Genomic DNA, 13,650 nt, shown 5'->3' on the forward strand with positions numbered 1-13,650 from the left:
ACGCGTGTCCATCGATACGGATTGTCGGGGATGAAATGAAAGGAAGTCCAGATCGTTGCCAATTTCTCGCTCGTAACATACGGCCCTGAGCACATGCACGGCGTTATCTGAGGGCAGTAATCTAAAATGTTCCAACGTGGGCTGCGTGGGTATGGACGAACATCGCCGCTTAAGAAACACCTCGAGGATAGCCTACGCCTTTCTCACATGTGGTCAGCCATGATGAATCGAAGGATTCGAGTGATTTTGACGCTTTTTATTCATGTATTTACGTAACATGCATGAATAATACGCGTTTCGATTACGAATACCTGTTTCGGGATATCGGGAAAGAACCACGTGAGATTCGAGAGAAACCGAAGAACTTGGTTTTGATTAAAGGCTTAACCGGTCGTGCTCTGTTAATTCGTGTGTCAAGCCGCGTTAAAATATACATCGACACCTTTGGTTAATTAGAATTAAGGTCACCTAATTACGCAGGAAATTTTCTGGTAGAGTGCTTGTTAGAAGAAAATATAATCTGATAAAAATTGAAGCTTGCATGTATATACATACAAATGAGCAATGTATTAAAAGGCAAGAATAAATTGTTGCACGGGCAATAGTTCAATTTATATACATAAATGTGAAAGTTTGTAGAATGTATTATTAAAAGCATAAATATGGATGGATTAAAAATTTCATTGTATAGGAGATAAAGATTAAGTTATAATTTAGATAATGTTAAAAATATTATTAAGAGAAGTGCGATGTTTATTAGGAACAAAAGATTATTATATATTCCATTTTTAGGGAAAAAATCTTACATGATATAGTAAGATTTATTATAATATCATTCTGAATTATATCTAACTAAAAACCTAAATTTTATGCAGAATTATAAATAAATGTATAAGGACTTTTAATTCTTTTTTATTTGATTGGCAAGTTTTCTGATTGAAATTTCAAATTGTTTTAGGTCAAAAAACAATGGTTTCTTCACTTCTTCCTCAGACGTGTAATACTTCATCCTGTCCGTTGGACGATAATTTTCAAACGTATAAACAATAATTAAACAGGTTAAAAAACGAAGGGTGTCTAGGCAAGGGAGCAGCGTTGGACAGGTGAGGAGCTTCATCAACTGCAACACGTCCAACTGGCGGGTCTCGTTGCACCTTTAACTATGGTGCACTCGCGCTTCAGCTGCGTGAAAAACTGAAATTAATTGTGGCAATAGGTGTCCTCAACGGAAATAGTTTTGCGGCAAGCTGCAGCGGCATGTGAACGAACAGGTTGTTTAAAATAACTACTGTTCACCGTTAGATTCGAAATTTGTTTAAATTATATACATTTTTACATATTCGCATATAGTTTCTAAATGATTCATATCATTCATTATACGTAGATGATTATTATTTTAAATGCAATTAAATCGTTAGGAAACTCGATATTAAGAAAATCGTTTTTCACGCTGTCTTCTTTTGACGAAAATAGAATAATTGTTTGCTCTACATTTTGTTCTGTATTAAATTTTTAAATTTACCTTTTATGGATATTTTAAATAAATTTTGGACCGGACTATTTTTAAACTTTACTTTCAGTGAGTTCGTGGAATCAATTTTCACGTGTAGAAAAAAATGCAAACAAGGTAACGCAAGTTTACTTTTACGTAACTGGATATTTTTCGTTTGCTTTAAACGTAAATGCTATCTTTGATTAACTCGTTACATAGACACCGAGAGAACTTTAATTAAAAAGAAGGAAATGTGAATACGTTACGTGACGATTGAGAAATTGCTCGTTATGACGTTAAAATTTTCTTGGTGTAACGATACTCGTATATTTTCGTCAGAATCGTAACCCTAAATTATTCTCGGTTAATTATCATCCGGCTAATTTGGTGAATTTCGTTTCGTAATGCAACGTGCCTCGATTCCTTACCAAAATTGGCGCGCAACTCTGTTGGTCTGTTCGCATTGAAAGGTTTATCGTTTCCCTCGCGGTCCTTCCTGTGCCAATAATATTCTTGTACAGTTTACAAATCGATACATGTTGCAGAAAATAAAAAAAAAAGAAATCCTAATTATTACTTTTTTTACGCATAAATAAATTTGCGAGTAAATAATCGAATAAAAATTTCATAATTGTACGGATATTCAATTTTATATATCAACAATTACAGTTATTTTTCATTAATGGATATTACGTTTTATTATATTTTTAATTGTTCATTTGCGAAAAATATTCTTCAAAGATTGGAAGTTTTGCTCTCAGATTCGCATTTAAAAAGAAATTTATGTTATATTGCATATAGATGCAAGAACAATTGTTGATAGTTATATTATCCTCAATGGATTTATGAAAAAAAAGAAAACTAAACTTACAAATAATACTCTTGGAAGTAGCTTTTGAGAATTTTATATATTCAAATGAACTCATTTAAGCTATTAATCATCCCTTCTAGTGTTAATCTGTCTTATTTATATAAAGGAGATTATAAGTAATTATTTGGATGTGACAAAAGAGTTTGGAAGATATTAATATAAAGAAAAATGGACAACAATAAAAATAAATGAACCGTAACTTCACCTGACATCATAAAAAAGTTTCTTTCTAAACTGTCCTCTTAACTGTTCATGAGAGAGTATCTTGGAGAATGTCCAGTTGCAGCTTTCAGGTAGTAGAATTTGCATTTATTCGTATTGCAAGTAGGTATAGCTACGGTTTACAGCCACGAATGCACACTTTCTCTAACCGGCCACACCTAGCACATCTCTTTCGCCATTGATATTGTATCTAACTGTACGTTTACTACAGTCCACGAAGCAACCAGTTCAGACTGAATCTTCTTATTTATACAGGTTTCAAAATATGAAATTAAGTCAGAAATATATTTGTTCAACCCCAACTAACTCGAATTTATTTGAGTTTCTAATGATACGGAATTAGTTGCACCATGCAGAAAAAGTTTGGTAAATTGAAATGATTCTGTAAATAGAATTGATTCTTCCTTTGATTTGATATTGATTGATTATTGTTTTAACATAATGGAGTAAATCGAATAAATTTTGTACAAGATGACTGTTACTCGGATCAAACAGAAGTATTCAGTTTCAGAAGTAATTTTCCTCGTTATTGATTGTAAACATACTATTTCTCCATCCCATAATGAGATGAACATTTCTATTTGATCGTATCTAACAAGCTTTAGCTCAATGTTTGCTTAACCGTTTACCATTGTATGCACCTAACATAACTGTGCATCGAAAATTTTTCAAGATTCAACGTGGAGAAGCGGTGCTTTCGATGTTTTATGAATTATATTCGATCGTTAAACTTTATAGAATCAATACAATATTTCGATTTTTTGAAAAATTTACCATTTTTGACAGAGGTATTTTTCTTCCTCCCTTTTTTTTTTTTTTTCACATATATCATTCGCAGATATCTTGAAAAATATTCACAACGTGTGATTTCAATTGCATCCTTAATTCGGAAAATTTTACGTTCCTCCATGTTTCATCCCTTCGATATAAATAACGTTTCGTTAACAAATGATTTTGATCTCTCGATGCTCTTGCGTATAAAATTTCAATTCGAGATAATATTTCGTTAATTTATTGTGTTTGAGATCAGATAAAATGTTGCCTATTCTGTAAAAGAACTCGGCAGGTGACATAGGTAAAACGTGGGAAAAGATTATATCGATTATATATTGCTATTGCTTTTTTTTTTTGGATTCTTATAATATCTATGTTTCTTGACTATTATTATAGTGAAACTAATTAAACGTTTATCGATGCTCTATATATAATGTTTCTTTGAAATATTTTTAATGAATCGTCTATTATCCTTACGAACCATTGAATTTTATGCAAATTTCGTATACTCACGAGCGCACAATTGCTATTGCAATAACAATTTAACCCTTTGTGAAATTAACTACGGTAATTCACCCGTTACCGTTATCTGATGTTTGCCAGCTGTGCTAATTCCAAAAGGTTGGGTTGTCGTTTGGTAATCCCTCGTTTTATGCACCATTAAATTATTGCACAGCAATATTTATTGTCCCTATATTATGTTGTGCGATATGCAAAATAATGATTAAATTTTTATCACTAAAAAAATTGTCAATCTTTGAATTGTTATAATTTTTAAAAAAAAATCATAAAATAATTAACTTGTGCTAACTTTGAAAAGTTCATGAAATTAAATGATTTTAAAAATATTAAATTTTTTGCAGCTTAAATTATTGTTAATATATTAAAACAATTAAATTATTTTATTGAATGGACATTTCATTTTCAGAAATAAAAGAAAATAATTAAATCTGAAAAATTGATATTAAAAATTTTAAAACAAATTAAAGAGCAATTAAATAAATTTTTGGATGTTATCGATAATATTTTATATCTTATAAGCGAGATTAGAGCATTAAATTTAATAAAGATTCAAAATTTCAATTTCAATTTTTCGGAAGGACGAGCATTCTATTACGAAGGAAACAAATTGACTATAAAATCGATATTAACTTTTATAAGATTACAGAACGTATACCTCGCAGCAATATCACGCTCTCCTTCTACCCTTTTTATAACCGAAATTTCCTAAGTTAACGATTGAACGTCGTCTCGACTCTCGACTTGCTTCGGGCGCCTTATGGAACACGTTAACGATTGACTTTGACTTCCTGTCTTCTAAAACTGAATTATCCTCCAGTTCTATTTATTCACGTTCGACCGAACAAATTTTACCAGTAACGGTGAATTGATATTGAAGTTAAAGCAGTATTAAACGGTACCTATTCAGATATAATGAATTATTTAGTTAATACTTTTGTAATAATTTATTGAAGCCTAATGAAAGAGAGGAAGCAGGATAATGATTTACTGAACATATCTTATGGGAAAAAAAAAAATCTTTTGAAATAGATAGACAAATTTTTATAATAGTAATTACCTGTAAGAAGAAAAAGAAACATCGTTATCTCAAGGTATGTATAAAAAATATATCTCAACCTTTTTTTCCATTCTTCCAAAGCCAATCTCCAACTTCCAATCCTCTCGTTCGTTCCATCTGCACAATTCTCAAGCATTATTTCCATCCTTTGAACTCGAATGTTGCATAAAGGAAACGTTATTAAACTCCTTCAGAAGCTATTGTACTCCTATGAAGCTTCGAAGCGGAGACCCCCTCGAAACGGAAGACGCCATTGTGCAACGGCGCGGTACATTTTTCGGCCGCTGCACGTTGCAAGAGGCGACAACCGGAAGAGAAAACAGGCTAGAGGTGTGGTACATGCACGCGTATAGCGTGAGTATATTAGGAGTACACACGAGTAGCTTATTTAATTGGGACCTCCGCGGACGTGTGCCATATGCGGCGTCTTCGAGGGCCCCCAAGGCCTCCCCTGGGGACCACGTAGACGTGGGCACTAGCTCTCGAAAAGGACTCGCGTTCGATGGCACTGAACCGTGAAAATTTAATGTCCAGTTTCTTCTTGAGGGCAAAGGGGGGTGTACTGTTACCGCGCAACATGGCGGAAGTTGGATATATCCAGACGTTCGATGAGTTTTGAGCTGGAGGAAGAAGAAGCCAGCTGGGCGGGGATCCGTGGGTGGTCTATGGTCGCGTCGTTTGCTCTATAAACTCGACGAAGTTAGATCGTGCGCCAGGTGTAGATTAGAATAAGGATTGGTTTGAACTTGAACGATACGACATAATCGAGAGGGTAGAAACGAGAGAGTTGTCCTTGATCGTCGTTGGGTTTAATTATCTGAGAGATTAAGATACAATTATACGGGATACACTTATGATGCGCAGAGTTAAAGGAAGAAAGATCTTTATTTTTTATTTTTTTTTTTTGATTAACTTTGATTTGGAATTTTATAGTACGTGTAATATGTATGATGAATAGATAAAAATAGTCGCGTAAATTTTGTTTAATTGAAATTTTGGATTTATAAGAATGATTCTAATGATTAATTATTTGATTATTACGTAAAAGATGAATAGAATATTGGTATGTCATATTTCGAGCGAAATAATGAGGATCAAGAAATATCTATCTACCGATTTTTAAGGAAATAGAGAACTACTATGGTTAAACATCAAATAATTTCATGGCCGTGCACTCACTCGATACTATTTAGATAACGTTCCATAATTTGTAACGATGATGGGGAAAATAGTGTAGGAAGATTGAAAGAGATTGCTCTACGATAGATATTATTGGCATGCCTGGTCCGCCATTCGATGCAAATTTTTTTCGACATGCATAAGCATCTATGTGCAACACTGTAATCTATGGGATGGGCACTTCCTCTTTCAAATCATTAACATTATTCTCAAGGGTGTCGTAATCGTCCCTAATCGAAAAATTCGATTCCACATCGATTTTCTACAAGATTAAACGTCCCTAAATTCACTGATGGTGTTGCAATAATATCTAACAATAAAAAATTTATCTTATATCTCATTTAGAATTACCATAACATTATTGATGAGAATTTTGCAATCGTTATTAATGAAGAAGGATTTCATTAAGATTCTATATTTTTTTACCAGAATTTAAACAGGATTGAAAGATTACTTACAATTATTTCTAATAAAAAAAAGTTGTACGTATACTTTCTATGAAGTTAAATGAATATTATAATAGTAAATGCATAATTATTCGAAAATCGAAATTTAACTCTTTAATCTATACAAAATTTTTCTCATCATTTGTAAGAATATTTTTGTAATATTCAAATTTGAAATCAATATTAAATATCCTAATCAATTTTATCATGTTTTTATACATATTTAAAATTAATAAACATATTACTTTTTATTTTTATTTTAATATAATTATTATATATTTATAATAAAATTAAGTTATTAACATTTTCTTTATTCCATTTGATTTTAAAAAACTTAGTTTACGATTATTTATGTATTGCCAATTTTATTATTAATATTATTAGCATGAAACGAAAAATAAATATTACCTCAGTCAGATTTACTATTCTCCATTTTCTTGGACCACAAAAGCTTTACAATCTTTCTTCGTATATCTTTTCCTCCTTTTCTTACTAAGATCCTTATCCCGGGATCAAGTGCACGTCGCGTGAAATGATTCCTCGACAGGAAGAAAGGACCTCTCGTTCGCGGAGCGGCGGTATTCCACAGTAAATTTTATTGTTCGTGGAGAAGACGCGCGATTCACGTTGTCCAGCATCCCGAGGAGCAAATAAAATAGCTTATCGTCTAAAGAATTCGCATGGCTGATGAAACCTTTCTCAAACCAGTTGTCTTCTTCAACAATACGATTATATATACGATATAATGTTAGTATCTGTTTGTGTAAAGTATCTTGGGACCGGTATCTATCACTTTGCAGATAGATAGGTACTATAACTCCACTTTCGAACACGATACTTTCTATTGTATGCATTCTTAGATAGCATTGTTGTATGTAGTATACATAACGTGTATATATATTACAAAGATTATAAATAAAATATTTAACTTGAATGTATATTATTCATTATAATTTATTTTATTATTGTTTCATAATTATAAGATTTATTATTATATTTTCAATATTTTTAAAAATCTTTTCTTTTAACTTATTCGATTATTTTAAAGAAAAATCTTCAAAAATTGCATTTATGATAAAAAATTATTTTATTATTTAATTATATCCAATTATATTCAATTAATTTTTGCTTGAAATATATCCAGTATTGATTAATACACAAAGTCAATGAGCAACAAAAGAAAATTATCAAGAAGAGATAAAAATATTCTGAAAAATAAAGACAAAGGGAAACATGGGGTGAAAAATCTCGTGAATGCAATAGGTTTCTTAGAACCCTAGTAAAATATTGCGGTCGCGAACCTTCGCCAAGCGACGACGTCGGAATACTTCTTCTAATATCTTCTGCTTAGAAAAGAATCTGTCTGTGGTTCGAATGGATGCACGAGTAGGAGAAACAAGCTGCCATTCCCACGGCGAGATGTTGCGACCACTTTCGCTATTATCCAACATTATCCAACGTATTGCGAAACTTATAATAGATTCGTGTCTATGAGATATTTTCAATCGAACAGTGAAATTAGAAATCTTCTTGAGTCTTCTTAAGTAAATAATACAACACGATTTCTCTCCATTGTTTAACAATTTTATTGATCAATTTAAAATCGAGATTTTTTCATCCTTATAAAGGAATTTAATTCAAATTCAATCTGAAATCATTTTGATTATATTTAATTTTCAAAATAGAATACGCGCTTCTAGTGCAAAAATGTAGTAACAAAACAGTTGCATACAACGATTAACAAACATTTTCCACGTACAACGAGTCAACACGTACCACATTTAAATCATCTATAAAATCAGACAATTGTTTGTCGATTCGATTTATCATAATCAATCAAAATCATGTCACAATATCTATTTTTCCAATTTATGAAGTATCGATATGATTGGAATCGAGGAACAAAAAATCGTCTATAATTGAATTCTCGTAAGATCCTATTACAAAAATCGATGATGATATTCATAGCTGAAACAAAAGAATCAAATTAATAAATTTCATGCACGATCATTGTAAAGCGTCACGACATCTCGTGCACAATGTATAGAGATGCAATGTACGTATCTGTGGCGGAAGCGCACGCGTTTCATTTCACCTGCGCCCTTAAACGTAAGAAACAATTCCGCCGGTTTTCTTAACCCCCATCGTAAACCGTAATAGCAGCATGTTTCGCCACGGTGCACCTGAAGGGAACACCGCCACGGCCACCGCGTCTCCAACACCTGTTCCCGACACCTGACACGTTAAGCCTCGCTTCTCCGCAGGGGATCACTAGCTCGACAAAGGAGGCCATCATCAATTGTCCTTCTCGAAGAAAAAATTATTCTGAAAAAATTGGTCTTGATGCTAATATGTTTTACCGTTTGGATCATAGGTCATTTATCGTCCATCATATGATACAGCGATGCAAACCAAATCATTGATTCTATAATTTATTCTCTGTTTCTGATTAGGAAAAAAAAGAGGCAGAATCAGAATGGTTTCTTACTCGATAAAACAACTTGATATTTTATAATTCGATTCGTAAATTAATTATTTTATTGATAATACCAATTGACAAGAGACATAACAATCTTTTCTCAGTTTTCGAAAACGGGACACATTTTAAGAATCAAAATCCAATCGAAACCCAAGATCGTAGCTTTAAGATGTTAACTGTTAATTATAAATATTATTTTATTTTTATGTTTCATATACATTTATTTAAAAATAATAGAAGAGAAATAAATTTAATTTAATATATAATTTTATTACTGTATATCCAGAGATATTTTTTTTTATAAATTTAATCATACAATTTTTATAATATATATAATAATTTTCTAATTATGAATTGTAACTATATAAATTAATGATAATACATTTTGGATCTAATATTTTTATTTTATCTAAGATAACCCTTACACCTTTGTATATAAAATGTTTAATTTCTGTAGTATTCATTGTCCATAAGTACCTGAAAATAAAAATGTTTATTATTACAAATATTATATTATATCAATACTGAATATAAACATTTTAACTACCATGTAAAAATTATATATTATTATATAATTATTATTATATAAATTTCTTACTCTCATATTATTTAATAGCTAAATGATGATTGTATTTGATATGTAATACATTATTGTATTTAAATTTTTTTTTAATTATATTTAAAAATAGCCTTATATATTTTTTAAATTAAATGAATATTAATATAATATAAATAAAAAAATAAGATAATCAATATTATTATAATTTTCAATATCGATTAGCATATGTTAATCATAACCTTATATAATCATAACTTGTACATAGTATAAACATAATAAATAATTTAATGCAAATAGTTTCAAATAATTCACAACAATCACAAATGTAATTGTTCAAAACATAAAAAATGTAAGTACTAATTTTTTTATTTTTTTTTATTAGATTTATTTTATTATTTTCTAAATTTTTCTTCTTTTCTTATTTTTATTGGAAAAATTAATTTAATATATGTTTAGAATATTTTCATAAATTAATATATATAATATAAATTTTGCATTATTATCAAAATTAATCATATTATAATTTGTATTATTTAATCAACTTACCACCCACGCAATATGGACTTTTACAACTTTGAGAAGATTTGATTGTATTATATGTTGTATAATAGCAATAAGCATGACACCTATAATTATAACCACAACCGGAACAATCAATTGGTTCTACTGGATTTGACCAAGGCTAACAAATGAAAGAAATTAAAAAATATATATATATAAATTTTTCTTTTAGAATAAGTAAATAATTTAATTAACACTGATATCAATTCACAAAATAAATTAATTAAGTACTTCCAGGAATAAAAATCTCTTATAACAAATATAATTTTTTATATTATAACAATGAAATAATAAATTTTATATTATAACAATGAGATAAATTTTTTATCAATTCTTTTAATGATGAATTTCATATATATTAAATTATCATAAAAATATTTTAATTAGACTTACTTGAATGCAAGGATATAAATTCCAATATTGACATCCAAAATTGCTTTGACCATACATAAAATTATAAGGGTAACATGTTTGTGGAGGACATATTGATAGAGGCGGAGATGGTGGTGTGAGCGGAGGTGTTAGAGGCGGAGGTAATAGAGGTGGAGGTAATGCAAGTGGAGGTGATAGAGGGGGAGGTGATAGAGGTGGAGGTGATAGAGGTGGAGGTGATAGAGGCGGAAAAAATAGAGGCGGACACACAGTTGTTGGTGAACACGAAGTTCTTGAATCTACATTTGATAAAAGATATTTATATTAATTATACTTAATAATATATTATTTATTTCAAATTAAGTGCATAAAAGAATGATTCTTTACTTACAACAACATAGTAGACTTTCGTTAATTTTATGAATATCATTAGGAATGTTAGGCGGGGATTGTGGGCATGTAGTTGTTGGTGGACACACAGTTTCTGACTCTAGATTCGATAAAAGATATATTAATTATATATTTAATAATATATTATTTATTTCAAATTAAATGCGTAAAAGAATCTTTTACTTTTATCACAACATGATAGACGTTCCGTTCCATTAACAATGTTATGAATATTAATGTTAGTGGTAATATTGGCATTTGGTAACTCTTCCTTCTTCTTTTCTGTGCATTTGTCAGAAACACATTCAGTTTCATATTCTGTAATTATTTGGTGTTTATGCTTTGCTTTTCTTATACAGTGCTTACATATTATGTCGCAATCGAAATCACATTTTTTCAAACATGATTCTATACATTCATGATCTAAATAAAATTTTAATATATATTAATGTTCATTAATTTTAATTAATTTCGAAGAAAAAGTTTTAAATAATACGAAAAAATCTATTAAGAAGATATCTGAATAAAAAAATAAAAACTTCAATTCAAATTAAATTATAAGTAGCATCAAAATAAAAGATTTAATAAAATTAATCTTTTTTTGCTTAACCATTTATGGATGAAAAATAAATTGAAGTGATCAAAAATGTTTAAAAAAATTTATATAAAACACAGTAAAAACTATTATTTATTCTTAAGATAATAATTTAAACAATTTTAATTCATTTTTTTCATTGAATTTGTAACCACTTAAAATTATCACTTTTATTATTGATTCTTCTGTATTTCTCTTTTATCCAAATCAAATGAAAATAAGAATAAATAAAAAGAAAAAAAAGATTCGTAAAATAAATTGATCACTGTTTCGTTAATTAATTATTCTCACAATTAAATTTCATTTCCATCGATTTTTCAATCAATTTTTTCATTTCATCCTTTTGAAAAGGAAATCTATATATGTTTAGTTTGATCTAACCGTATCCTGCATGTATTTCTCCATGATCGAAATGATGCCTCTTTTGTCTCTTGAGACATTGTATGTAGGTTCTATAATCACTGTGTTGGCAATCGAGGAAGACTTTCTGTTCTTTCGAAGTAACTGATGTATCGATGACAGGCGAGCCAAGGGTGAAGAACTCGAGAACGATGGAAACAATGAACACGCCAATGAACCATAACGCACGCAGTAACATTCCGAGATATTTTAACGAAATAATCGAGTTGCACGATCCGACTGTCCCTTTATACTCATATTACTTGTCGTTGGGTAAACAATCTGTACCCCGTGATCTCTCTGTCAGCTAGACGTTTTGCGCCGCTTGCAAAGATATCACAAACGTTGTACTCTAAGCTAATATTTTAACATGTAAATTTTTTACCGCGATTCTCTACCGCCATGACAAATTTGTACTACTTATCGCGCATCGCCCCCCTGAAATTTTTCTTTCGTGCTTCGCTGGAAATGCGCGCGAGACAAACGCTATGCTTACATCCGGAGAACAATGTTTCCCCTCGTTAATATTTCATCTGTGAATAAATGTTCGAGATGAATAATTTAAGGAAATCTAGTATATTGACAAATTTTTATCCCATCAGGAAAAGAAAATAATGATTTAATGATTATTTTTCGAATTTTGATAATTAATAATGTTATTTGTATTCAAAACTATTTTCATATTAAAGAACGTGGATATTTCGTAAATTTTCATAAGTGAAACAAATGAAACAAAATAAAATATCAATTGCAAAAGAATGTTTTATGATTAAATTTAAGTAAAATTCTAGTTGAAGATAAATAAGATAAAGTTTGTATAAAAATATATGCCGAATCGAGGTCGAGGGTTTCATAAAATTGATTAGATTTTACAATATCAATCATATTTATATAGTATTTTATTTAATGATATATGATTAGAATATAGGGCAAAGTATAAAAAAAATAAATAAATTGGAATCTAAGATTTTGTTTTTTTAATTATATAACATACATTTTAAAAAATTATAATCAGTTTTTTTAAATATTCTTTCATTTCAATTAGAATTTTAATAATAACACATAGTTTTATAGGATTCAAAATAAAAATTTTTTCTTGATTGAAGAACACGCTTGTATATAACTGCATATAACCGTATATAAACATATAATAAAAGAAAATAGAAGTTGAAGTTTAAGGGATTATAACGTTAAATATCATCATTCCTGCTATATTCTCTCTTTTACATATATCAGTTAATAATCAGATAAAATTATCCCTTCAAAAATGGAAGTATACTTGGATTAAGAAAACAAAGTCTTGGTCTCCAATCTATTTATTTTTTTGCCAGAAAAATATACGATATATGATTACATAAATATGATGGAAACTGCAAATATTTGACAATATCTTGATTACATACTCCCGATGTGACTTTCAAGAGAGCACAAAAAAGAATTTCTTTGTGATAGAACATACGATATATATATAATGTGTTAATGATATACGTTTTGCATAAAGTTCATGAACGTTTGCATGATAACATGAAAAAATTTCGTGCAAAAGACTTGTTCATATAATAATATAATAATAGCAGAAATGCTTCATGAAAAATTTGATGGTCAATTGGAATTGGAAGAATAAAAAAGGAAGGAACAATATATATTTAATCAATTTTTTTAAGGAAACGAACATTTTTTTAATATACTTTCTGATTCAATAATTTTATTCATTTCTATTGAAATCTATATG

At 29.5% G+C, this 13,650-nt stretch overlaps 1 protein-coding gene across 2 annotated transcripts; it reads right to left on the minus strand.

Moving 5' to 3' along the window:
- Positions 1–9,291: 9,291 nt before the first annotated feature.
- Positions 9,292–12,321, minus strand: LOC105736667 (uncharacterized). Of its 2 annotated transcripts, none has more exons than XM_086914848.1 (6): positions 11,901–12,321; positions 11,108–11,347; positions 10,926–11,024; positions 10,556–10,833; positions 10,148–10,283; positions 9,292–9,519 (listed from the first exon to the last, which is right to left on the minus strand). In XM_086914848.1, the coding sequence occupies exons 1-6, from the start codon at positions 12,115–12,117 to the stop codon at positions 9,503–9,505; spliced, it is 987 nt and encodes a 328-aa protein (XP_086770974.1). In that variant the 5' UTR covers positions 12,118–12,321; the 3' UTR covers positions 9,292–9,502. The 2 variants fall into 2 exon arrangements, with proteins under 2 accessions (XP_086770974.1, XP_086770975.1); XM_086914849.1 differs by having other exon boundaries at positions 11,108–11,242; positions 11,901–12,262.
- Between the last annotated feature and the right edge of the window lie 1,329 nt (positions 12,322–13,650).

The sequence above is a fragment of the Apis florea genome, unplaced genomic scaffold (genome assembly GCF_048593485.1).
Source record: "Apis florea isolate Af1SG1 unplaced genomic scaffold, ASM4859348v1 contig_3747_pilon, whole genome shotgun sequence".
Classification (NCBI taxonomy): Eukaryota; Metazoa; Arthropoda; class Insecta; order Hymenoptera; family Apidae; genus Apis; species Apis florea.